Genomic DNA, 26,966 nt, shown 5'->3' on the forward strand with positions numbered 1-26,966 from the left:
AGGTGGACAAAATCAATCCGGAGCCCTCCACTATACAGCGTGCCTCATCACCTTCATTTTGTCGGCGCGTTGAACCTTGCAATCAATCAATCAATCAATCAATAAATCAATGACTCGCACGCAGTAGCATTTGTGTTCCCGCGCAATCGACTGTTTCTTCAAGACGTGGCGTTTTTTATTCGGTTTCAAAAGCCGCGGAAGACGGCCGGTAACGGCCGCATGATCGATAGTACCGTGCAATCGCGCCAGCCAAAGCCCCTAGCCAGCATGAAGAACCACCAAGCAAGAAGGTTATCTTGCTCCGTGACGCAGCATAAAATGCCTTGTCATGCATGCTCCGGTGGCCGCGCGGCTGCGACTTGATGCGATAACTTTTTCGTTTTGTTTTACAACTGGCAGAATGTTCTGGAAGACGATATCGATGTGAAAGAGTGGAAGGGTAGGCGGTAGCCGACCAATAGCAGCGCTCTGTAATGCCAGGCTAAGCGCGTTTAGAACAAGGGGTACGCCATCTTGCCTGCCTGTTGCACATCGGACGCAGAGTAGCTGGCGGCGCGGTGACGGCGGCGATGGACAGGTGAGTTTTTTTCCACCCGGTATACTGTCTATTGGGGAAGTTTGGTTCGCGCTAAGAGGTGTTTTAATGCCAAAAGTGTTGTCGTTTTTGTTTCCTTCAGTCGTTTTTCGTTGTGCCTGTGCCATCACCGCTCCCAACCGGCTCGCTCGGACAAGCGAATACCCGCGAGGGCCTCACGGACTTCCTTCACGGTATGCTGCTTCACAGTCTTCACCGACGACTCTTCCAAGTGGTGAGTTCCGTGGCTGAAGGCCCGGTGCGACGTGCGACGTGCCCACGAAACCGGCTTTCGTATCATTTTTTTCGCGACGCTGAACGTTTGCGTATTTGAATTTTCCTAACCGAGCGCACATTAGCCTCGGAGCCGGACGTTTCCTGGGCCGTCGCGACGCAGGGATTCCGACTGTCGCCAAAGCTTTGCGGTGCGCGTTAGGCTGTAGCTTTCGGGACAGCGGCGCAGTGGCGGTGTTGGAGCCCTTCGCCACTGCCTCTAGCGTCGGACTCAGCTCGGAAGCCCCGTTAGGTTGTGGTGATAGTCGGTCTTCCTTTCCGAACGTCGCGGTAGCCGAGGTATATGCACTTCGATAATGCCTTCCGCTCGCACGTCCTCGGTTCCCGCGGCGTTCGGAATAGTCGCCACCTTCAACGAGCATCACTGAAGCACGGAACGCAGCTCTGCGGTCCGCGGCTCCAAATTGGGGTCGTGGCAAAGGCGAGTGATGGAATTGGTGTCCTTGGTTCCTTTTCAGGTTCGCGTCCGGCACCGCCTCCGCCCTCCCCTTTCCCTGACCCTTGCGTCGTGTCTTATTGCACTTGCTCCTTCCCGCAAACATGCACTACTCTTCTGGCTAGGCAGGTACACGTCTCCATCTGTCCTATCTACTGAGCTCGACGACGCGTGTTTTGTACAGAGGAGTTTTCTGGTAATAAAAGTGGTTCTGTCGCTGTTCGTCTGTTACTTTGCCTTTCAGCGTCCCTTCCCGTTCCTGCCAGGCGTAATCATGGTCCCCGCATTCGGTAAGCCGTGATTACCTTCGAAATTACAACATTTCTAACGTGAATTGCCTTTGTTCTAGACCGCCTCCTGCCTATGCGCACCGGCCACCGCCGAGCAGGACGGGGCCGTCATCGAGACGTCCAGAATGCCGTTCGAGTCGAGCTGTACATGGCTGCGCCTGTCTTGAAATCATTAAACCCTGTTTGCAATCGGTAAGGAATGGTGATCTCCCTAAACGTAACATTTTTAACGTGATTTGCCTCTTGGTGCAGACCGCCTCCTATCTATGCGTCCTGGTTACCACCTTTGAGGACGGTGCCGTCATCGAGCCTTCACGGATGCCGTTCGAGTCTAGCTGTCCGTCGCTGCGCCTGTCTAGGAATTAAACCCTGTTCGAAACCGGAGTACTGCTTTTGTCGTTTGTACACAGTTGATGCGGCTCGCTGGCTCTGTCGGCTCGAGCGACATCAAGTACTGTGTCGGTCTCTTGGATCTCGTTTCGAACAGTATTTTAGCAAATCCTAGTTGTCATAATGGCGCTCGTTAAAGTTGGGAGAGAAAAAAAAAAGAGCGAACAAGTTTGTGAGCATAATTCCAAAAATGATTCGCTAGGAGTGCGGTTAGGGACAGCCCTTGACCCCAAGTGAACGTCGCACCGTTCATAAAGCGAAGTTCTTACTCGGGTACTTTGTCCTCTGGCTGGTGTGAAAGTGTTCATTCTAGGCAACGTGTCCTCCCAGGATTTGGCCCCGGACGGCGGAAAAGGTAAACGGGCTGTTGTGTGTAACTTGTACAGGGGAGTTCGGCGTAGCCGCCGGCAAAGTAGCATGCCGACAGATGTCTGACCGTTATTGTCGTCACTCGTAGAGCCGAGTGTAATACTCGGCGTACTGTTTAGTTTTCTCAGTGGCTCTAACTGCATCAATTTGTGTCCAGACAAACCATGGCGTGCCATACCAGAGTGTTATCAGATGTAGCTGCTCAAAGGTTAGCGATTCAGTATCGACAAGTGTTGTACGTAAATGTGCAGTGAAGGGCTCGATTATGCATGGTGGCAATGCGAAAAACTGTCGCAGATCGTCACAGAGGAGCCTAGAAGCCCTGCCAGAGTGGTGCATTACCTGTGCGAAGGATGTGAGCCTGTGGGGAACCCCGACTGAGTTTTCACCCCCAGAAGGACGTTTGCTTCAAACTCACCGCAAATAAACAGTGTGCGCGCGTTCAGGTGTTCGTAGTGATGGCGGCGTAAGTGTCTGTTGACGCTGCCAAGAGTCAAAAGACGTTTGGTTATGTCTCCCGCCTACTTGCTTGGCCAGCGGGCTCCTTCATCTCGAAAGCAAGTGTGCCCTGGCAGAGAATATATTTCCTTCGTGGTCAATAAAAATGCATAAAATGATTCACGATTGTTGTCCTCCCTTGCTCCACTCACCAAAGCGTTCATCACTAATTAGAGGCACCAAAAGCACAGCGGCAAACAAATGTTCACGTACGGCCATATTTTCGCTTCAAACCAGAGGAGTCCTATTCGACGATAGAAATACGTGTACTGAATTAAGTAAAGAAACAGTAATGCTATAACAGACCAAGTAAAAGAAATGAAAGAGAAAGGAACAAAAGTGAAAAAAAAAATTGCTAAAAAGGTACTGAATCAGGCTTACGGCTTATGCGCGGGGCTCAATCTCTGACAAGACGACGAAATCTGCCGGCCACTGTATACCGCCATCTAACCTCCACACGTCATTGGCGCAGAGAAACGCCCTCTCACGGACAGACTCCACCATTAAATGGCTCTAATAACGTTCCCTAATGCGTGTGGAACTAAACACATGAGTAACTTGCCTGGTCAAGCTAAGGCTGAAAGCTTCAGAACTAGGGGCGAAATACGTACGTCTCAACTCAGCCCGCATGCAGTCTTTGCCTCAACGGGCGTTTTCTAACCATTCCGACGGCGCCGAAAAGGGCAAGGAAGGCGCCAAGAGGCACGATTTGCGTCGCCGTTATCAGGAAAATCTTTTGCTGATAAGGGGGGTATTTTCAAGCATTCTTTAGCAAAACTTTTCACTCGAAGGTGTAACCATGGTGTAACATAAGGCTGCGCGAAAAGGTGTAAACTTTGACTCCCTTTAGGGTGTACGGGCTGACTCTCTTTTGCAGGGCTATACCTACACCCTTTGAGGGAAAAAAGTTTCGCTAAAGAACGCTTGAAAAGACCCCCTTATCAGCAAAAGATTTTCTTGATAACGGCGACGCAAATCGTGCCTCTTAGCGCCTTTCGTGCGCCTTTTGGTGCCTTCAGAATGGTTAGACAACGCCCGTTCAGGCCAAAGATTTTCGGGACGCTCAAAATGTACGCCCAAGCCTGCGAAGCTGTGATTAGCCACGCATTACCGAGTTTCGCGTAATTAATTAATGGAGACTAATTTAGAAATCCGTGGACCTTTCAGCAAACTTGCCGTGTTTTTGACCATAGTGCAGAATACCTCGGCTCGAAGGGTGAGAACTTTCATGTTATCGGGCAAATCTTTTGCTGATAAAGGGGGTCTTTTCAAGCGTTCTTTAGCGAAACATTTCCCTGGAACTGTGGAAGTATAAGCCTCGCAGAAGGGTGTCAGTCCTTGCACCCGAGAGAGATAGAGAGAGAGAAATGTTTATTGGAGAGGTTGGCCTAGAAAAGTCAGAATTTGCTCCTTTGCGTGCAGCGTAATGTTAGACCTTTTGAGAGAAACGTTCACATCACGTGTGTAAGTTTTCTCTTCGACGTGAGTTTTCATGTGGTCTTATTTATTCGTATTCAGAGATCTTAGTGAGTGAGGGTTTGTTCTAAAACGTAGTTTCCCATCCCAATTCCATTTTATATTTATATTTTTAATTTTTTCTTTTCAATTCTGTACATGCACGCCACTGTGCTCAAGCTGGCGTAGCCAGCGAGCTCAGGAGCCTTGATAGAGGCAGCAAACATTTAGAAAACTCTTTTATTTTCGCAATTGAAGCAAGTAAAGTCCCTCGATCGGCGTTTGACGTCATGTTTTGGCGGCGTGAAGGATTGCAAGCTTGTACAGAACACGGGCAGGCTTGGACGCGCTTCGGGTTTGGAACTTCAAAGAGGTGTCCTGACTTGTCGAACAAGGCCAGCGTGGTGAAGCTAAGTGAATGCAACATCTGAAAAACAAAAAAGAACAAGAATAAAAAGCCAAAGTTACACATATGCAGCAGTCAGGAACGGAAGCAGCTGCGGGCTGGCGACCCGGTTTATTACAGCTCCATAGTAGGGAAGGGAGCAGGCCGATAAGCATCCTTAGGCACCACAGATTACATGAAATTAGTTTTATAGACTTTCAGTCATAGACGAGGTCGCGGCTTCGATTCCGGCCGCGGCGGCCGCTTTTCTGATGGGGGCTAAAAGCAAAAACACCCGAGTGAAATCCGGTTTGCGCCCCGACCGTCATTCGATTTTAGTCACTTTGCCTCCGCTTGCCGCGGTTTCGTATTCGGGGAAGCTCGTTGTCTTCGTAGACGTTAGCAGCAGCGTGACGCGTCTTACGTCCGTTTCCGTCCATGGCGGGAAGAGGGTATGGGATTTTCAGAACCCGCTTACATACGCGGTGCACCGCGGCGCCATCTCGTGTTTCCGCGTAGCGCCATTTATAGTTCGATGCAGTCACTGTGTATAACAACTTGATCACAACCTGACTACACGGGTACTTTTGCGCGTGTTCTCGTTGCTAGATTATGTTAGTGCCTGTTTTCGAGTGTTTTGAAGTGCTCTTAAGAGCACATATTTTCGCTTAATGGTGGTGTGCGCACGGATGGACGCGGACGGACATTGGGAGGTCCTGAGGTACTCCGCACCCTTACAGGCGAGGGAGTAAGCCGTTTGGCTCTCGGGTACTAACTCACGGTCGTAGCCCAATGGGTAAGACGACTGACATTAATCCTCTGTCTGGTCTACCAAACACAGGCTCGAATCCTGCCGGTGCCTGTGTGATTTTTTGCGATTTTAAATGTTATGCGCACGGACGCGGACGGACATTGTGAGGTCCTAAGGTGCTCCGCACCTAAAAAACGCGCCTCGTCGCCTGCGTTGCGTTGGCGCAGGGTATACAGAGCAACGCTTCGCCTTCCAGCCAACCCCTCTACAATACGCTTACTCTCAAATGGCACCGTTAACACGATCCCCCAGCCCCTCGAAGACCACCGCCTCAGCCAACTTGCTTGTCTATCGACAACCCCCTATATCGTTCCTCCTGCATTAACTGAACCTCACTGCTCCACTTCGACAAGGCCACTGAATTCTCATATGGATGACTTTTGAAATGCACGCTGGCTTTCTCTCATGCTACCTTTTACGGCCCTCACGAAAGAATTTCTTATGTCATTCGGTAAGTTGGCTTTCCGAATACGGGGTTGGTGAGCTTCACTACGTTGGAACTGGAGCGCACCAAAGGAGCATCGTACCTATGCGCCTCCAGGACAACGTCGAGGAGGCAGAGAGGGGGCCAGCTGGCAGGCGCCTCTGCAGCATCCCAGGAGGCTGTTGATGCGGCGGCCAATCGCCCAGCCTCACGTGCAGGGCCTTCGCATATCGCAGTCCAAGTCTGACGCCCACGATGGAGATCCTGTGTGTGCATGGTAACCACAGAGAGGTGTTTTACGTAAGCTTTGCCATTGCCGCAACAGTGCCGCAAATAGCTTTGAACCAGCCCATCTGGTCCGCATCGCGTGCATCTCACAGGGAGTGAACCAGTTGCTGGCAAGGGGCACTCACACCAATGAGCCCTCTCCATTACCAGGCATGTACGGGCTACTAGCACTACCTTCTGGGCCGAGCAGTGAAAAGCCCTCGCCTAGCGCAAGCACCTGCGGTGCTCGCGATCCGACACGTCCGCGCCCGGGGCTCCCCAGGCGCAGAACCTTTGCCCGAAACAGGCAGCAGGCACGCCCAGCTCCAAGCTAGCCCTTCAGGCGGCCCTGCGAGATTTATATATAGAGCGACTTCAGGTGAACCACGGTGTACCCGATTGTGACCAGCCCACGTCCACGGGACCACTGCCATACCTCGACTCCGAAGGTAACCCAAGAGAAAATGTAACTGGTCCCAGGTGGTGTATGGTTAAATTCCCATCTGGGCCCAGCTGATCCTTGCTGGTCCCAACTGGTACCAGCTAGTTCCAGCTGGGAATTTAACCATAAAACAATGGTACCAACTACTATTTTCTCTTGGGAAGGTCACAGTTCTGCAACAAGAATGAGATTTTTTCATTTAGTTGTTCTTGTCCCAAATGCGAAAGAAAATTTTTGGCATATAAGCATATTCTACGCCCGTACAGCAGCTTCCAGTGCAAGGCCAATGGAGCTCATTCTGTGCAGTCTGCATCGAATTTATGCACTTACATTATAACATAATTTACGTTGCTTTAGCCTCTCGTTTTCTTTTTAAGATAAGACCTGCACTACAAATATATGTGTAGCGCAGGTGTTTTGTTAAAAAAAACGACAGGCTATGAATCATGCATAGAAGAAGCGTTATATCGCTAGCAATAATTTCAGCAAATACCAACCCTAAACACACAGATATAAGCACAAGAACAGCGCTGTTAATGGCGAACATCAGGGCCGTACCCAGAAGGGGGGTTTGGGGGTTCGAACCCCTCCCGAAATCTTTTCCAGGCAGCACGTAAACAATACTTACTGTTGCTTTCAGCAAAACTACCCCCTTCCAAAAATTCATAACCCCCCCCCCCCCCCCCCCCGAAAAAATTTCTGGGTACGGCCCTGGCGAACATTACATGAACATGGCAGGATTACCCCTCACGCAAAGCGGAATAATTCAGCCATCGGTATTTGTCAAGCCATGCCAGTTGTGATTTCCGTTTCTCGTTTCTGTTCCGAGTCCCTAACGCAGCCAATCTCGTAGCTTCTATCAGAGCTCTGAGCGAACATGAGAAGCTGGTCGACATTTCAGTACAGTCCAAATGTCGAGTCTGCTGTACTAAGCTCCCTCTTGGTGTTCTGAAATAGTTGCATTATTCTCTGTCAAGTATTCAATGCTTATAAATGCCCTATAGCCTACCTGAAGTCTCGTACTATACAGTAACTTTTCTGGGGCGGCCATCCCTTTAAGTGTAAGAACCACTCCTGGATAAGGCATAGCAAGCCACTGCTAAGTTCATTATTCAATGCCATATCAAACATTAAATTTAGCAAGAAAAACTAATAACACAAAGACGGCGGTGTCTGCTCTTGCGGTTAGGCATGTCCTGTGCAAGTCGAGCAAAATCTTGCCACATTTGGAATTCTGTCGTAAGATCTGAGGAAGGAATCATAATAAGGTTCTACCAGTTTGGTTTCAAACATTAATGAAATGACAAACTTTCCATCTGAAAAGCTGGTGTTAGTCGGATGCTTATAATTATAAAGAAAATGGCATACGTAAAAAAAAATGAAACAGCTTAATGCCAGTTTTAAGCACATTTTTCGAGAGCAAACGGTAAATTTAAATTAGGCAACCAAGGAAATACATGGTTGTAATTTGTGTAATGTTTCCATTATTGACAATTGCCTGTTTTCTAATTTTTGTTTATTGTGTTTTTATGTTTATGGGCACTGAGGCAATTATCGTCTTCTTTCAATTAATATTGCCGATGTACCTACGTCATCAGTTGGTCGGCTTCTCTTGTTAATTGAAAATTCTCTTGCACACTGTATGAAGACTTTTCACTTAAAGGAGTACTGACACGAAATTTCAAAGCTGAGATAACTATGTAAAACGCTTCCTTTTTATCAGGAGATATCTCCCAGCAAGTTTCAACAGCAACCGTTCAGCGAAACATATTTAAAATCCATTTTAACCTTCGCCCGCACGAGAAAGCCCAGAGCGGGCCGACGTGACATCATCTGCTACGTGCCCCAAACTGCCGACGTCGGGTCTCCCGTGACGAAGCCGACGCGCTGGCTGTGGTTGGCGCGCGCTCCTCGGGTGTGTGTACACGAAATGGTTTTGGGACTGACGTCATGCTGCCCGGGCCTGTGGGGACGGCGAAGACCTCGGCCGGTCTGGGCGCGCGCGTGCGCTCGCTCGCGCGCGCTTCCAGAGAGGCAGCGATACGGCAAGAATGGTGACGCCATGTGATACATGCTGTCATGGCGGCCGCTCGGCGTTTTTTTGCCGAAACCGAAACTGGCACGAATAAACGACGCCGTAAATGAATGTTTACGCTGCGCTCGACCGTCTAATCTGTCATTCTATGATTAGTGGGCTGGTAGGCACGCATAGCAGCGAAAAAAACGTAACATAAAAATTTCGTGTCAGTACTCCTTTAATCACTCAATGGCCTGTAAAGAAATCTGTGAGGTATTTTATATAATTAAGCGCAAATTTAAGCGCAAATAGTTCGTTCTGCAAGTTCATACTGCCTGTTTAATCGGCGCTGGATTTTCCCGACATATGGTGGATAGAACCTTCTAGCCACCATATCCATTATAACAACCACCTGCCCATAGCACCCATAGTACGTTGTTCAGGGCGGAAAAGTAGCTAGGGCATCGCATCTATGTTTTGCCGGTGTTGCGCTGTTCCCCTCTTTGCATTTATAATATATATGCACCAACCCACCCAAGCCGTAACCGTACTGCAAGCTATTTTTCTCATAAAACTGTTCATCCCTAGCAAAAATTCTGATAGAAACTTGTATTAGTCTTATGCATTTTTGTATTAGGTGTATTTTTGTACCAGTTTTATAAGTTTCATGTGTCAAGTGTATTAGTCTAATACAAATGAACAAAGTTTACAAATACAAATAGATCTGATAGACCGCTAATAGACTTCTGAGCTATTAGTTTGTATGAGTCTAATACAAACTAATAGAGACGTATTGGTTTAAATAAAAACTAATACAAATGGACCCGCAAAGTGCGATTTCCTGAATTCTTATTTTTTCCCGAAAATCACAAGACAAAAGGTTGAAATGATCGCCCTTGAGCAATAATTTTTATTTGGTATAGTATTATGAAGCATTTTGTTCACTAATAAATCTCCGTAAATTTCCAACCAAATTATTATGCAAAATAGGTCAACATTTTTTTTTTCATTTTCACTCTTAAAAAATGCGCTGCTATGAAGAGAGCTGATGGGAGCTGGGAGTGCTGCGCCTGCGATAAGCCACCTTACCTGCGAGCCCTGCGAGGCCGCAAGAAGTTTTTTTAAGCAGTGTTGTCCCCTTAACGGTATTACCATTGAGAAATGCTCATTTGCAATATATGTATTCAAAATTTAAACCTTGTATATTTGTTCAATAGGGTACAATCTGAAATGAATGCTATTATCTCCAAGCGCAGACGTTATTCCTTTAAAGCTGACATACATACCAAGTACACAGCATAGGCCAGGTGAAGCTCACTGCTCTACTTTATGAAATTTTAACGCAAAGGCATTAAATGAATTCTTTGGGCAGAGAAGATGCCGTCAAGCATCAGTGTCTGTAGGAGTGAAATGGCCCCTTTAAAATGGCCGACTGCGCAAAGAGAACAAAAGTAAAGATCTTAAATTAAAAAGAGAATTGGGTAAATTTAGGACTGGATGGGAATCGAACTCATCTTCCAGAAGGAAAGTCAGGAACGCATCCCCGACACCACGGAACACCATGGTTCTAGCTGACGAAAGGTAGACCTTTCCTTCAACTTCAGGAACATCGACAATTGGCACGTGTAACTTAATACAGGCTTAACATGCATAAAACCACACCCAATCGGGTGGATTGACCAGCGCCTATGACAGCAGCCATTAAAAGCTCGAAGCCGAGTCACCAGATCTTGTTTGGCTCAATCAGATGCTTGGTTCAATCAGATGCTTTCGCATTTGCAAATAATCAGAAGCGTTCAGGTGTCCTCACAGTTTATTTTTTTTATATAAAACTGCCTGCTTTAAGTTAAACAATAATTGCTCTAATGTTTTGCACTCAGTTACCCATGGGCCTTTTCAATTATTAGTTCTACAATCTTTCCACAGAATCTCTGCACAGCAATGTGTCATTGGTCTTGTCCCCTACATTTCCGGAGCACCTTCAGTCTAACATGAATACGCCAGCTAACAGAGGACTACTCTGGTCCGAAAAATCTAAAACACCGTGGATATAGAATAGAATAGAGTAGATTTTTATTCTGGAACAGAGTGAAGACATGATGAAAGGAGACTGGGAAAAGATATAAAGCACAGCTTCACTGGCCCATTTTACAGAAGAAGAAAGACACAGAGTTGAGGAAAACAACAGAGCTGTTTTATTTTATTCCATCATCGGAGCTGCTCACATATGCAAGGCAAGCATACGTAAAGAGCAGGCAACATTGGTTTTGTTTAAATAAAATAAGGGTCCTCCTCCACTCGTATTGAAACACAAGTTAAACACCCGCAGCATCGAGATGCCCCTAGAAGGGGAGGACTGGATAACAAGTTTGCCAAGCGCATTTATGTACAAAGTGTGCGTTCAGCCTCACAGCACAGCGCTGCGCTACAGCAAGCGGGCTGCTCTTAGCGCTCAGCAGGGGTGCGCATAGCTGGCTGCTGGTCGGGATACACGTCCCCGGGGCGATTCTAGACGTAGTGCGGAGAGACTAGCTGCCGATGATTAGCCAGCGGTGTTTGATCTCTTCCACCTGCTTCGAGACAAAAGGTTCGCGTACGCGGACTTTCACTTCGAGCTTGCCGCCACTGGGACGCTTGCTGTCGAAAACCTGGAAGGGAAAAGAACCGGCCACAAAGTGTCAGACAGGTTTCACAGGTTACATGCATGTTCGCTGAGATTACTTAGAAACCGTGACAAAGAATTTCAAGGCTCAACTCAAGGTCTTTATGAGAAAATAAGCAAGCCCGTGCTTGACAGACTGATATTGTGAGGAAGATGGCGGCTAGAAAAGGAGGCATCAAGATGGCTGTTGACAGCAAGGTTCTCTGTACATAATGTAAATAGATTGACTTTTCACTGACGATGGCCACCTCCCTTGCCCTCCCTGGAAGATGATTGATTGATTGTAGGGTTTAACGTGCCGACGCAACGCAGGCGATGAGGCCCGCTGTAGTGGAGGGCTCCGGATTAATTTTGACAACCTCGGGGATCTTTAACGTGCGCCGAAATCTTGTGCACACGGGCGTTTTTGCTTTTCGCCTCCATCAGAAAAGCGGCCGCCGCGACCGGAAATCGAACCCGTGACCTCGTGCTCCGCAGCACTCCCTGGAAGTCCATCAGGGACCTTTGTTAAGTGACCGACCCATTTTTGAGAAACCTTTTCACTGACCTAATTTCAAAAAACTTGTCCCATACTGAACTTATCTTGACTTTTCACATTTCCTTTCTACTTTTTTGTCTCTAGAAGAATACATATTGCTGCACTGAATACTGGAAGTGCTCCTACATAATCATATTGTGTATTTAATTTTTTTTTCTCAAGACACCATTCTACTTGAAAGAGGCCTACTACAGTGCCCTCCCTTTCGGCATCTTTTAAAATGCGCTTCACCCAGCAGTTAACAAAGCGGAAATGCAACTGCAAGGCCACGCCAATTAAGCAGTGCACAAGCTAAACTACACAACACAGTGAAGACATTCCAGATAAGCAACACACTATGCTCTTGACTTTTATTCTTCCCGCAAAGATGATTGGCAGGTTCCATATTGCTGCAATGATTTTTTTTTCCCTTCCGAAGTCTTATTGAGCAAAGGAAGCCCATCGTGTGACTATGGCTAACACAGAGCTGCGGCTTTATCTTTTTTATCTAGAAGGCCTTGGAAGGCCACATTCCCTGCCCCCATATCTCCACATCTTCATATCTCACAAGAGCTCTCCTTTCCTGGCTAGCGTGACACCGTAGAAGGAAGAAGTCACCATTTCCTGAGAGCTGGAAAGATAGCAGATCCTGAGCAGATTGAATAAGTCTACGAGAGTGCAACTTGTTTTGTGTCTAGGAGGAAATGCGCCATGCCCACAATGTGCCTGTGACACCACTGTGAATGTCAGATATGCCTTCGAATGCTGAAGTAGAAGTTGGCTGATGCTGTCAGGTTCAACCGATAATGAGAAAAATTGACACTGCAATAAGCTGTTGATTTTTTTGTATGACATACGGTGAAGTAGACTGTGCCGCAACTGTTTATTGTATCCAGTGTGTTATCGTAACCGCAATTGATACAAGCTGGTTGGATATTAGTCCTACAGAGTGACGTGAACCACCCGATTTCCATATTTTAAGTTATTATAGAATTATCTAAAACAAAAGTTAGCAGGTGATTACAAAGTTGTGAGAGTGTTCAAAACGAGGCTAAGTTCTTTTTTAACACTCTGGAACTTTACGATTGAAAATTTTTTTGAAGCTTCTGACTTGGATTCACTCGCCAAAAAGTTAACTCCTTCGCGCCAACTAATTCTTAAATAACTAAGTCGTAAAAAATAGGGTCCGACAATTTGCTCCAGTCTGAATTATCACTATCACTTTGTTGCTAAAAAATGCATGATCTCTAATTTCAATCCTTCATCCAGCTTACGTGAAACACCCTGCAATATAACGCACACATGAACGCAAGTGTGCGCACACACAGGCACACATTTTTATTTTCCCTGAATATGTCAAGCTTCTTAAATGACTACTGTTAATATGATGATGGGCTCCTATGTTTAAAAAAACCCCATCTACAACACATTTCCTGTATGCTGAAAGTTATGCTCTTAACGGCATTTCTGTTCAACACAAGTACTCTGCATGACACGCAGAGCACATAAGCCACATAGTCCTCCGAGCCAAGCCGACCCAGGCTTATCTCAAGTGCTCCACTTGTCACAATCAATACGTTGAACAGCGACACCGTTGACTAATGCAGATATAACCGCGGGGGCACGCTTAGAGCTCTCTCACCCGCCTCTCTATTGAAGCACGTAATTGAAACACTCTATTGACATTCAGGGAACACGCGTCCTGCGCAGGTTTAGAGGACGCAACAGCAAAAAGGAATCTTCGAGCCGTTTTGTATTAACAAGAAAAATAACGATTGCATGAGCAGACCCTCTCTGGCTTTGCACACAAAAAAAAAGCTGCAATCACATTCTCTCTGAAAGCTGCGCCATCCATCTCTTTTTTAGTGTTTCTGCGCGTTTATATGTATGTTGCCTTTCTCGTCAATAAAGCCCCAGTTGATGTCAAGAAGTTTGAGAGAATAAATTGGTCGCAGCTAGCACAGGACCGGGATATTTGAAGATCTATGGGAAAGGCCTTTGCCCTCCAGTGGACATAGAAATGATGACGATGACGATGATGTCGTCGTCTACCGCTCGTCCTGTGTAACTGCCTCTCCTTGTATCCCCGTCTTGTTGCAATTTTTATCATGTCGAACACGTTGACACTCTTAGACGTTCGGCAGGCAAAATCAAAGCCGCCACACTCCCATAAGGAATTAAAACACCTGACGACAGCCGCACGCACAATTGTGATCGACATGTTTGCATCTTTGGTGGTATTACCGTAAACAGTAGTCTATTTTCACAGTTAACTTCGACTCAGAAGTCAAAAATATTTTCATTTCGGTTTCCTCTCTCTTGTTCTGTGCAAAACACTAATAGGTGCCCACATACATAAATCTTTCCTCCATTAACTTGTGCTCAGTCAATACTCGCACGTCTGAACCCACACTTTGCCATGAAATGTACAGTGTGCTTTAGCACCTTGCAAACACTTGAAATATGTGGTGTGTAAGGAAATCCCTCATTTTTGCACAGAGATTCTGCATAAAGGCAACATTTTGTAGGGCTGTCATTTTAACACTCAGATTGGGTCTGGTTACTTGCTGGGTTATTTTTAAACTGAACTAAAAACAGCTCCTGTACACCTGTATTTACACCAGTATATCTGTATACCAGTATATGTACCAGTATATGTATACCAGTATACCTGTATACCAGCTCGTGTTACCAGTATATACCTGTATGCCAGTATATACCTGTATACCAACGCAGTATTTAGAGCACAAGTTTTTTTTTTTGTCGTTTCCTGTTTCTTTTTTGTCCATGTGGACTGGCCAAACCCTCTTAGTGCAAATTACAAATGTGTGATGAAAGCTGCTTTGCAATTACGCTTTAAGTCTTCATGCCGACAGAGGTGCAACCAGTGTACAACTAAGACATCAAGTATCATAGCCGAAAACAGTTTCGCTCTTAAGACCAAAAATAAAGAGAATTTCGCTCTTAAAAAGAATAATAAACAGATAATGAATAAGCAAAGGGCTTACATCATAGCTGTCATGAAGCTCACACTTGCTCTCTAGGTCTTCAAACTTGATTGATGCTGTGCCTAGACTAGCGTCGCTTCGCAAAAACCCTCTGTAAAGAACGAAGTTTCTGACAGGCATGTCACAAACAAGGGGCTCCGAATTAAGCAGAGGAAGACAAAGGCGCACCTTTTTGCCCAGACTTCACACTTGATGGGGTGTCGCTTCATCACTCTGGCAAGGCTACGAGATTTCCGGTTGACCTCAAATCTAAAGGTCTCGTTGAACTCTGAAAGGGGGGGAAAAGCGAGTGTGTCGGAAGTGATTCAATGGTACTCCACAATGAGCTTAGGCAAGCACTTCTAAATGTATTCAATGTCATTCGGTACTATAAACATTCCTTCCATAGAGCTAATTTACAGATCACAAGTATGAACTAATATAATACACTGCACTTAATAAAGGGACACTGAAGCTATAGACTGATAGCTTCGCTCACCGAGAACACAAATATACCAATCTTATGTGTAGCTTTTCTAAAATCGGGTAGAAAATTGCAAAAACGTGAAGACATGTATCACCATCACTGGCTATACCACGCAACTCGCACCAGAGGTGGTTAAAATCGCATGACCAATATTTAACAATATGCCTCGACAATAAAAAAAACTTATCTGGAAGTTTTCGTGGTGACATGTTTGAATGTCGACAAACAAGAAGAAAGCCAGAAACAATATGGTGCAGGCCCCGCTGATAGATCACAACACCGCAACCCCAAAAGCGAACAACTTCGTTTCAGTTTCGGTGCAATACCCGGTGCAACAGTCGGTCAGATAATTGTGTGACCCTTGTACAGTACTACGTGCATAGACATTTTTATTACGACCCCCTGCGTTATTTTGCTGCGCCAAAAGAAAAAAAAAATGTCACCACAGCAGCACATGATGAAGCAAGTACGGACAAGTGGTTGGCCAACCTTCACACAACCTAGAAATGATACTACATAAAAATTCAACAGAACATCAGTTCTGATCGCAGGTCCCATAAAGAAACTGTTTGCTTAGTTGTCCAGAGCAGCAAAATATGTGGGCATTCAGTAAAGCATGACTGCTTTGACCAAAAATGACGAAGCCACTTGGTACGTGGTAGCATTGTATTCAACAGCTTCTACACCGCTACACGTCACGGCTGCCTCACTTGCTTCCAGTTTACGCTGCTTGCGTCATCAAATCACATGAGGGAAACGTGGGGAAAAAATGCATTGTTAGATTGGAGATTTCTCAGCAACTAAGGAGTCTTCCAGCACCTAATCGATGCTAAAATAGCTATAGAAAGGTCAGAACTTTCGTTTAAAAACAATTTGCTGGTTTTCTTCAGCGTCCCTTTAAAATTCAGGTTTCCGATCTTATTTCAACAAACATTAGTTACAATTAGAGTGGTCTAAACAAGGTCAAATTAGAGCTACGATCAAAAACTCCTCGTGTGTATTTTTAGCAAACATATTTAATAAACTGTATCTTTTACCCTTGTGTAGCCCCAAAGTACATTTTTGGCCCACCTATAACGAAACCAAACTGTGAGTGTAGGTCTCACCTGGATTCGTAGTGTCTTTAACAGTTCTTGTTCTTGCAGACTGTGGCGCATCCTACAGAAGGTACGCAAACAACAAATTCAGACAAAAACCAAAATTGTAAACAAAGCCCAAGCAGAAATTTTTCACGCTCATGCAAGAGCAATTGACACTTTGTGTTCTGTCCAAAATAAGTAGTCTCAAAATATTAGGTTGGTTGAGTTCTTACTTAACACAGCCCATGGCAAAGCAGTGAGGCGGTTACGGCAAGGTCCAATACCCCTGCCACTGCCAAATTGAACACAATGGTCACAATATATTGCAATAAAATGTGTTGTTGGGCTAGTTGGTACACACCTAGTGGGAGGCTTAGCGCAAAAAAGACGAGGACGCCTCTGTTTTGTTTACTTATGTGTCTTGTATCCAGTGTCTGGGCTCACCCACCAGTGTTGTCTGAGTTCTAAGCAGAGCGCGTGTTATGTTCGCTTTCTTTTGTATGCCGCACAGGCTATCTTATTTGATAAAGAGAGTGTTAAGCCTGTCGCCCCTTGACTTGACTAGAATGCTACTCTTTCTCGATGCAATTCCGACGATTCTGGAAAGTATAGCGTGGAAAGATAAATGCTCGCTGGGCAAAAGGGGCGCCATTCGATTCGCCGACGCTAGTTTGTGCACATCATTTTGTTGACAGCTATTTTGCCGTTTTTGTGTTGTGTATTCTTTCGGTTCTTAACGGAGCCCAAGTTCACTCCAATAAACATTGAAGAGACCTGCATTGTCTTTGGCAATGTGACAATATGTACAGTCAGGTTAGTGCTTGCATTAATGAAAAGCAGGTGCTATAATGTTGCAGCAACTGCAGTTACGTTTCATTTTTCAGCTCCCCTGGCTTTCGAAGCCTAATCAACCGATGGGCAAATAATGATGGGCGAATTCTTCCCAGTAATGACAACACCTACTACTACTACTTTCAAACAAGCCAGAGACCTAGAACTCGCTAGTGCGTAGTTCTGAGATTCTTTCAGTGACCCCAGGATGCACTTACGACTACTTCGTATTTAAGGTTCATCCTAAAGCTGTACTTTCCAAGAGTGGGAAACATGCCTCTGAAAACTTTAAAGCATGTTACGAGGTTTTCACACGTGAGCTTAAAAAAAAAAAAACACTTCTCTCCAGTGTGGCATTCTTTTTCTTTATTGCTGGGCCATGAAACCCTCAACAGTACACAGTTCTGCATTGCGTGAAAAGGCTGGCAGCTCAATTTTATAATACGAAATAAAGTAAAGCCCCCTTATATCGAACACAGATATATATCGAATTATTTCTTATATCGAACCCTTGTACAGTTCCGATAAAAATTACATGCATATTAAACTTTTTATATCGAACGCAATTTTGCTCACAATGGATATATCGAACTCTCCCGCGCCGGATTTTTCACTCTCCTTAGGCATGGGGCAGGCTTTCCTGCAATACATCGGCGCGCAGACTCCCGCGCGAGCTGGAGCGCGTCCAATGCGGGCTGCGGTGTCACTGATATTCAAGTCCGCGCCACTCGCTGCCCGCACTTGCTCGGTTCGCTGGGTTTGCCGTTAGTCGCTTGTACCCCCGCTTGTCTCCGCCCTGTCGAAGACGCCGAGCACTCCATACCGCTTCCGAGCTCAAGCGAAGCCGTCGCTACCGTGGTCCCAGCGACGATCACAGGGCTTGTCGACTGTTTAGGTACTGTGGAGCAAGCAGTCACCAGCAACGCGTTGCGCTCCAAGAAGCAGACTACACTCACGCATTTCTTCCACCCCAATAAATGATTGTTTTCTTTCCGAGAAAGTGTCGTATCAATAGTGAACTGCAGGGTGGTAAGAGCTCAGCGTTAGCTGGTGACTCTGTCGCCCGGATTGCTCTCATGTAAGCTTTTTTTTTTGCTTCACTTTCCATATCGAATTTTGGCTATACCAAACTATTTTACAATCCTCGCGCTGTTCGATATAACTGGGCTTTACTGTAGCATTTGGACTCCCTCTACACAAACTCATTAAAATGAAGAGGTTATAAAACTTGCCCCAAGCTACCACAGACGTAAAAAAAAAAATAAAAGGAACACGCTGCCACTTCAGTGCACTGGCAAAAAAAGCATGCGAAAAGAGCTTGGCCACTCACGTTGGGAAAAGGGAATGTGACTATCACATAGGAGTCCAAGTCGTCAGCCTTCCCTGCACAGTGGTGCGTGTGGCGTGTGAGAGAAGGAAAAAGGACAGCTTACTTGGGCGAAGACCGGTCGCGAGAAACACATACGGGCACATCCGCAAGCCAGCGCGCTCTGGACTGTGACCTTCCGACCTATCGCGCCACCAAAGACACCACGGCGACACTTCAGGCATGTCACACGCTCTCCTCACTTTTCGGGGCGCACTTTACCGCGCAACACACAAGGAGTTCCAAAACCACCAGGAGCTTCTTACTATGAGGGCGGAACTAACACTCGACACTTCGTCAATCTTTCTAGACTGAACAGAGCTTGGATATTCAAGAAAACCAGGCAATACAAGGAGTATTTTCTTTGAATTTCAGAAGACCAAAGTCACTACCAAACATTAAGTCAATTCCACCTAGGTAGCATCCCTGGAACAGCGTTACGAAATGCCAATGGTAAACAACAAAAGCCTCCGAAGATAAACAACAGACTAATAACAGAACGAATTTCTAAACAAATATTTGTGTTGGTGATGCGATGCTCTTTTCCTGTTGTCTGCGATAAGATAAAGCTTGACAAAGCGCGCTACTGAAACTGGGTAACTGTCGTGAATAAAGTGCATATTGGAAGTACACAATTCTGCAATAACCAGTTTCCCCAGTGACAAAAACTTGAAGTAGGAAGACACTTTAACCAAAGACAGTCATAAAAATGTGCAATGAGTAGCATTAGGCTCTGACTCACAATGACTGACTGACCTTAGCGATAATTTAGTGATTTCATGAAGGAATCTGAGCACTGTCTTTCGATGTAAGTAGCAACCACCATAAGAAAAACTCCACAGTAGTGTTTGTTTATTTTAGCTGTGAGTGGCTTACTTCAATGTGTTCGAGAGTTCCTTTAACCTTTATCCCATTAGAAAACTTCCATTTGACAAGATTCCACTGCACACCCAATAACTGATTTTGTTTTATCGTGAGCAACTACAAAAAAAGGCAGGTAAAACATTTCACGTAGGAACTTATTACAAGACATTCTCATGAACACATAACGAAACTGCCAGTCTTAAATGCTCCAACAAACTCTCTTAGAAACCCAATGACAACAACAGATTGAAATGTCAATTCAACCGTGTGTGCAATTAAACCTTACCATTTTATCTAAAACTGAGACAGACTAGCCCACCCAACCGCATTAAGGAAAAGTGGCAGCCATGTAATAAAACATTGAGTTTACAACACTACACAGCATACCACTCAAACTAGGTTGCAAAGACTATCAGCAAGTAGACTCACTAACCTGGGAGGTTGACGGCTCTGACCACAGAGACCTCAATATCGCTGTCCGTCAAGTCATGGTTGCACCTGGAAGCATGAACAATTACAGAACCCTCGGCTTAGAGGACCTCAAGCACAATGTCACCCCATGTCCAGGAGATCTTCTGCATAGCCATACATCATGACTCTACAAAAAAGAAGTCTAAGCTTGACTTAATGGGCCACATTTTTTTATGCAAGTCTTGCCACAAGGCTGCGATACTTTAATACTCACAGATGATCAAGACATCAAATGTTTCCAGTGACAAATGCGGGTAAAATTTCAGTGCTAAATAATGGCACTTGCAAAATAGGAAAACATTTGAAATAGGAATATCTCAACTATTTATTTCTTTGAATCACATTGTATGCTATGCCCCATTCACTAGAATGTCAACTACCATTAAAGTCAATCTTCCTCACACATTTGCAAGCCTCGAACTATAACCCACATGACTAATTCACAAGCTGTAAAATACACATTAACTGTGCAAGGTTTATCTCTGATGACCAGACGAGCGCATGCGTGTATAAATATTGGCAAAAAAAAAAAAAAAGAGTAAGCGTTCGACATGCCATACACCTTTTCCCTCCTTATCGGACACCCAAAGGGCATTACAACAACAAAGCAGTTTAAAAAGACATCCAAAACTGCCAACGTCTTTTACTTTTATTCTTTGGTCAGTGCATTTCAAACTTATTCAAACCATGCCAGGAAGTTGAGGCTGAGTTATCAGCTTTTACTAAGGCATGGTTTCCAAGAAAAGGTAAGGCATTTCTGAATGCCGCTTCCAGCAGCCAACTATTATAACCCGAATAGTTTGTGGCTCAGAAATGGCCATCAGCCCCAGAAGAATGACTCAAAACGCAAAGGGTATTAGGTGACTGCAAAGGTGTTAACTGTCAATAAACGTCTGCTCTGTTGGACGTGCAAATGCTAACCTCAGGTGACGCCAACAATGTTTAAAAAAGGAATGGAACTAAATTTTTTACAAAAAAAAGTTCACTGAGTGGGGTTTCACCTCAAGGGTGGATGCAGATTAAAAACATGGCCGAGAACAGCCAAGTGTTAGCGAATATGCATCCTTCACAGTAGCCAATCCAGTGCTCAATGTGAACTAGGGGATCTTCTGAGAAAGTGAGAATATTTTCTGCACTCACGCAAGAGCATTGAAATAACGCAGGGTCAGCACAAACCTCTGTTATCTCCTATCCTGCATGTGCATCAAGCCTGACCAGAGACAACACAATTTGACATGACATCAGAGGGCCTTACCTGACAATGGAGAACACCCTGGTCTCGTAGTGAAAGCGTGGAAGGGGATCGCGACGCTGCTTCAGATTTCGTACAACCAGAAGGTCTCGGTTGGTGTCGTGGGCGAGCTTTTCAAACCTGGTGATGGGGGCAGAAAAGGCAATACCACCAGTTCACAGCAACCAGGCCACACAATAAAACAACAGTAGCAGCCTTTTTGCCCTCGCCAGATACGCAGACTAGCTCCCCTTCCTTGCATTGCCTGTTAAGCGCTTTCTCATTTTCTGGCTCTCCTCTGTTTGGTGGCATACATCAATTTCACTCCTTTTCTTTTAACAACTTCCTTTCAAGCTGCTGTTTCCTGGAGCTGCGAACAAGCTAAACGTTTGGTTCAATTTTAAGGAGGGACACTGCTCTTAAAACAGCTTCCTTTAATTGTTAAGAAAACTCTGTGAAACATGTCAGGCCTGCAGCTTTTTTTCCCACTGATTTCAAATATGCCATTATTTTTTGAGTAATTCAAAGCTACCAGATAATTAGATAATTAGTCATTTTTTGAGGAACAGTATACAAAACAGTGTTAGCCATAAAATTGTAATCTTTATATTTTCCAATATAATGAACTCTGGTGAGTGCAATAAGAGAATCAGTTTTTTGATGCACTGCTTTGAACTAATTTTACAGCTCATTAAACCTTGGTGGCACCAGTGGCAAGGAACCAGTCCGAATGCCCATTTCAAACACCAAAGTTTGATGAGCTGTACAATTAGTTCCAAGTGGTGCTTCAAAAAACCGATTCTCTTACTGCACTCACCAGGGTTCACAGTATTGGAAAATCACAATTTTATGGGTAACACTGTTTTGTTTACTGTTCCTCTAAAAATGACTAATTATCTCAATTATCTTACTAACTAATTGACTTACTAAAATATCAATGGCATATTTAAAATCAGTGGAAAAAAAGTAGCAAGACTGACAAGTTTCACAGGGTTTACTGAAAAATTAAAAGACATTGTTTTTAGAGCCATGTCCCCCCTTAAAGGTCAGTACAGAAATTGATTGCGTTCTTTTTTGTTATGTACACAGGAACAGCAGCTTCTTCTTTCAGTGATCTATTTATCCCTGCCAATTTTTCTCTGTCCTGGAAAAAAAAATCCTGGGCCAAAACGCTAAGACACAGAACGTGGATGATTCAGGCCCTTACTTGGTTCCGGAAGCGACGTCACCCAGCTTGAAGAAGTGGTCTTTGTTCTGGATGCAGAGCTGCAATGCAAAAGCAAATGGGGTTGATGATGCACAACACAACAGCAAGGGTTTACAGGAGCTGCAAGAATTACTGCTCAGGCCAGAAAGAAAGTAAGGTACAATAGAACCCAACAGCAGTGCATTGAGGAAGCAGCCAAAAATAAACTCTCAAGAACATCTCATTTTCTGCTAGCAAGAAAGCAGGTACAGTATAGCCCACTTATAGCGAAGCCGGTTTTAACGAAATCCCGGCTCTAACGAACAAACCTTCGTTTCCCGTTTCCATTTGTATAAATAGATTGTATGTCCAGATATAGCGAAAAACGGATGTAACTGATTTCCGTTTCGGATGTGTTTGTTATAAGCGGGCTGGACTGTGCTGGGTGCTAACTGTTGGTTGCATGTTGTTTGAAATCTCCGTGTCAACCGGTCTTACTGCAGATGACAACATACGCTAAAAGTCTATCATGTCCCTATCATAGTGACAGTTGTCAGTGCCGCAGGAATTGCCACATTCGCGAGCGTGCTGTAGCCGACATTTTCCAAAAAAGACATCATACGTCTGCAGTACACTATGTCCACGGAGGGGGACTGACTGAGGACCCACCTCGCCAATAAAACAGTTCACTGAAAAAAATGACTTTAATCAATTAGACATACTGCCGTGGGCAGTGAAATTAGCAAACTCCCACGCGACTGTACCTCAGGTTCTTGAAATGGAGGCTCTACGTACTGCGGTCATGTGGCAGCCATAAAGTTTGGACACCATTTTACGAAGTGATCAGTCACCTGGAGCCCAGCCACACAATTTTTTACCGCGTGCCTTAATGATAAAGAGGCACAGGTTGAGAGCCCAATGCTAATATGCACAAATATTAAGGGGGACGCAGGAATCGGGTTGTGGAAATCGCAAAAAAAAAAATTTATTTTTGGAAACTACCTGCTTTGGCTTCCAGAACTCTTATTCTATGCTGTATACAAATATTGTGCCAAAAAACGGCCTATAAAGGCACTAGAAAAATTATTTTGTCAGCGGAGGCGGAAGCGAAACCGATCCCAATGGCCGAAAAACAGCTATTTTCGCGACGCCACAGCAGATCAAGGGGCAAAAGCCCAAGAGGTCATTCATTCTCTAGAAACAACAGCAAGGTGCCTTTTGAGAGACATCAAGTGCTCAGTAAACTTTGAGAGCCATTTTCTCGCAAGTGCGTTTCAGGCATTACCTGTTGCTTGTGGAGAAGATACTACTGCAACCACTGGACAGATTTTTTTATTTAGTATTTATGCCAATGCTAGTTGTGTCCAAACGGTAACAGGTGAAAATAATGCTGTATAAAAAAAATACACAGGGTTTAAAAACAATTCTAAGAATGCCATACCCTGTAGTCTTCTTCTGACTGCAATTCCCAAGTATTCAGAACATCCTACCATGTTTCGTCACTTCACTAGGCTTTCCATGAGCGGGCAACATGTATATCTCCGTAACACAAAAACTACTGAAGGTATCATTTAATATCACCATTTGGAGTGCTTTCCAAGGTGCCTACCAAACTTCATTGCACTACGCCAAGAAATAAGAAAGTTTGCTCCTCTGATCCACACCTCCCCCCCCCCCCCCCCCCCCCCCCCCCCCTAATAAATCAAGTCACGGACGTTGCATGAAGGTGAGCCCTCACCTCGTGCTGGGCCACGAGTTCTCGCTCGAGGGTCTGGTACATCTCCTGGACGCCCTCGTCGTCTCCCTCGCCCTCCGGCTCGCACTCGGACGCCTCCACGACGACAAAGTCTTCTTGCAGCTGAGGGGGGATGGGGATCTGCAGGGGAGGAGGCAGGGAAGGGGGAGGCAGGTTACGTAAGCCTTGTGCCATTTTGCAGGTCTGTGCAGCGTCCACAAGCTACTCCCACCTCTAACAATTGCACTATAAAGTAAACAAAATGGGAATTACGATGCGTGCATATGGGGTCGGGAGATTAGCTTGCTAAGGGTTTAACCTCATCAGAATTTTTTTTTTCCCTATGTTTTGAGCAAATGGAGTAACTTTGGAGACAAATAACTTTGTCTGTCTGGCTGCTTCCAAGACGATGGCTGTTTTTTTGCCTCCAATCCGCCTATCTTGCTTTGCCTAGGGGGGGTGGTGGCTCTCCCAAACATTTTGTTAATCGCAGTCAACACACACACTGCCTCACGTAGGTCTCAGACCAGTTGGACCACCACACAGCAAGTCCAGCACAGTATTTACTTTTACCTCCTGCAAGCTCAATTAGTTATGCGCAAACAACGTCGCTCATAAAAGGACAATAGCCAGGTTAGGGTGCAGGCCACAGCTGTCAGGTTCACGAACTGCTAACACTACAAACCCCAAGCAGGCAACCCTGTCGAGTGGAACGGGAATTGTAGGGCTACTTACAACGTACGTCACGGGAGCCCCAAAAATATGTATATAAGCGGTATTATATAGTATATAAGCGGCACTATATAGCCAAAAAATGATCAGTCCAACACACATGCACAATCTACTTTTCAAGAATTCCTTATTTACCATTGCCCGAATGAACGCCATTTACAAACTCGGGCACGGCGTCTAATCAAACTCTTTTTCGCATCCACTGCTGTTGGAAGGTTCTTCGAAATTGCAGACGCAGCTTTCGCTTTGTTTTCTGTTGGCTTTTCACTTCGACCGTATTTTCCGTTTCTAGGGGTTTAGCACAAAGAGTGGCGTAGCAGCACAAGCCCAGCCAATTCCACCAGTGCAGCGTGATCCGAATGCAAACCTTTCTCCCTTCTCTTCTTTTCCATCATGCTACCTCCTTCAATGGTGTTGTGAAAGGCAGCTGCTTATCAGCCCAGCCTTGGGATAGCGGCAACCGGCAATGCAGTGGCTCGCAATACGTCATCAGACATGTGAAGGGGCAGAAAGCGGTTCCTTATCAGCAGAACCCTCTGCTACAGAGTTCGTGGTGTGGTCGCTCACTATCTTTAGAGGCCCATCAGGGGAAAGGGAGGTTAGTTATCAGGTGGCTTCAAACAGGGCACAATGAGTGTGCAAACAAAAGGGTGTTTTTTTTCCTGTGTCAACTTAGAAGTGGAAAGGAATGCTTGCTGCATTTGATGACTAACTCCCCTTCCTTCCTTTATTTCTTTCTTTTTTTTTTTTTTGCAACTCTGAAACAATGCGCCATTCCCCAGCTGCTTTTTTCAATCTGTGCCTCCCCCCGTATTAAGAACTGCACTAAAGCTGGTATTGTTCTTCGGGTGACTGCGTTTCAAGTCGTGTACTAATCCATCAATTTCTATGGTAGGAGAACCAGAGGTCGCAATTAAATCCAGTCCCACACTAAAAGTAGATACAGTATGAATGATCTGCACTGTAGTAAACATTCAATGTCAGTAAACAGTGAATGCAGTTCAACCACGATGTAACTAAGTCTTTAAAATCAGCACTTTACGTCGTTACTCGCACTTTCCCAAGGTTGTTCAAGCACCTAACTCTAAAACAGGAAAAAATTTACAGCCGATCATTTTGACTGATGATCTTGGGGGTCTACGGCAACACTGAAATTAGCTGTGTGACAGGTTTCGACTAACTGAATTTTAGCATTTCGGTTGGTTAATAGAAATTATCCGAGGTAAAACAATTAACATTCTCACAAGTGAATTCAGCCGAAATTTTCTATTACAATGTTTCAAAGTGTCTCAACAAACACCAAATGCAGCAGTTTCCGTGGACGTTCTATTAGCAAGATTTTTCGGAGCTTTATACAGAACCCGCAAAATTCAACCTATTGCCAGCAGAGTACATCATTCAAGTGCCCTGCAACTAGGCTCACTCTTGCAAACGAGATCCCTTTCTTTTCTTTTTTTGCATCACGTGGTTGTTATCAGAGCACGTGTGCAGCCACGATTTCACGCCATACCTGCACTATTCAACACCTTATTAAAGCTTTTTCCTTCAAAGCTTTCACGCACCTAGATTTTGCCACACTTCATATGAGCACAGTCGTTCCACAACCTCTCCTTGAAGTGAGAAATTTCTACAGAAGCTTCAATATAGGACATAAGTGCTCTACAACTTCGCTATTGCCTCTCTCTGGCTGGACATTCCCTCACTAAAAGGTTGATTTTTTTATCCTAATTCCTGAATTAAGAAAAACATGAGGTAGTGTAAGGTTGTCCAGAATTGTTATTTATCCATTGCTATTTAAGATATAGTGTCAGCAGTAGGCCATGATGGCTTTTGCTTACTAAGGAATGCTTCTTGTTGAAAATAACAATGGCAGCTGGTGTTTCGTGGTATTAATTTAGAATCTTCAGTTCATGTAACGTGACTGAACTTTAAAAATTGCTTAGATGATGTGTGCCTCAAAGGCTTTACAGTGCATCTAAAAAGACAGAGATGACATCACTTTTGCGAAATCAGGCACTATATGTATAAAAAAAGTGTAAACCACATAATAAATACACTCTGAGAAGAATGGAGTCAGTGCATCTTACACTTTGTGCATCTATGGGGAGGCCACACTCTGTCGCCTGGATCATGGGGTCAATTCCCTGCAGAGACAATAACAACAAA

The 26,966-nt window shown here is 45.0% G+C and overlaps 2 protein-coding genes across 4 annotated transcripts in view; one reads left to right on the forward strand and one right to left on the reverse strand.

Annotated features, from left to right (window-relative positions):
* Positions 1-275: 275 nt before the first annotated feature.
* Positions 276-2,734, forward strand: LOC144160128 (uncharacterized). Its single transcript, XM_077691731.1, has 6 exons — positions 276-577; positions 678-768; positions 1,549-1,594; positions 1,654-1,786; positions 1,847-2,045; positions 2,651-2,734. The coding sequence occupies exons 1-6, from the start codon at positions 570-572 to the stop codon at positions 2,732-2,734; spliced, it is 561 nt and encodes a 186-aa protein (XP_077547857.1). The 5' UTR covers positions 276-569.
* An 8,090-nt stretch (positions 2,735-10,824) lies between these two features.
* The window catches only part of L(2)gd1 (lethal (2) giant discs 1), a 42,089-nt gene continuing 25,947 nt past the window's right edge, over positions 10,825-26,966 (reverse strand). For 2 of the 3 annotated variants that reach the window (XM_077691018.1, XM_077691020.1), the window contains exons 15-25: positions 26,888-26,944; positions 24,072-24,209; positions 22,355-22,413; positions 21,172-21,288; positions 19,879-19,943; positions 18,681-18,725; positions 18,546-18,598; positions 16,412-16,463; positions 15,008-15,107; positions 14,840-14,930; positions 10,825-11,300 (exon numbers count right to left, since the gene is read on the reverse strand). In XM_077691018.1, the coding sequence (XP_077547144.1) occupies positions 11,181-11,300; positions 14,840-14,930; positions 15,008-15,107; positions 16,412-16,463; positions 18,546-18,598; positions 18,681-18,725; positions 19,879-19,943; positions 21,172-21,288; positions 22,355-22,413; positions 24,072-24,209; positions 26,888-26,944 (897 nt within the window). In that variant the 3' untranslated portion in view covers positions 10,825-11,180. The remainder of the gene's footprint in view (positions 11,301-14,839; positions 14,931-15,007; positions 15,108-16,411; positions 16,464-18,545; positions 18,599-18,680; positions 18,726-19,878; positions 19,944-21,171; positions 21,289-22,354; positions 22,414-24,071; positions 24,210-26,887; positions 26,945-26,966) is intronic. The other variant, XM_077691019.1, reaches the window with a different exon arrangement.

The sequence above is a fragment of the Haemaphysalis longicornis genome, unplaced genomic scaffold (assembly GCF_048455015.1).
Source record: "Haemaphysalis longicornis isolate Haplotype H1 unplaced genomic scaffold, Haemaphysalis longicornis Haplotype H1 scaffold_10, whole genome shotgun sequence".
Taxonomy (NCBI): Eukaryota; Metazoa; Arthropoda; class Arachnida; order Ixodida; family Ixodidae; genus Haemaphysalis; species Haemaphysalis longicornis.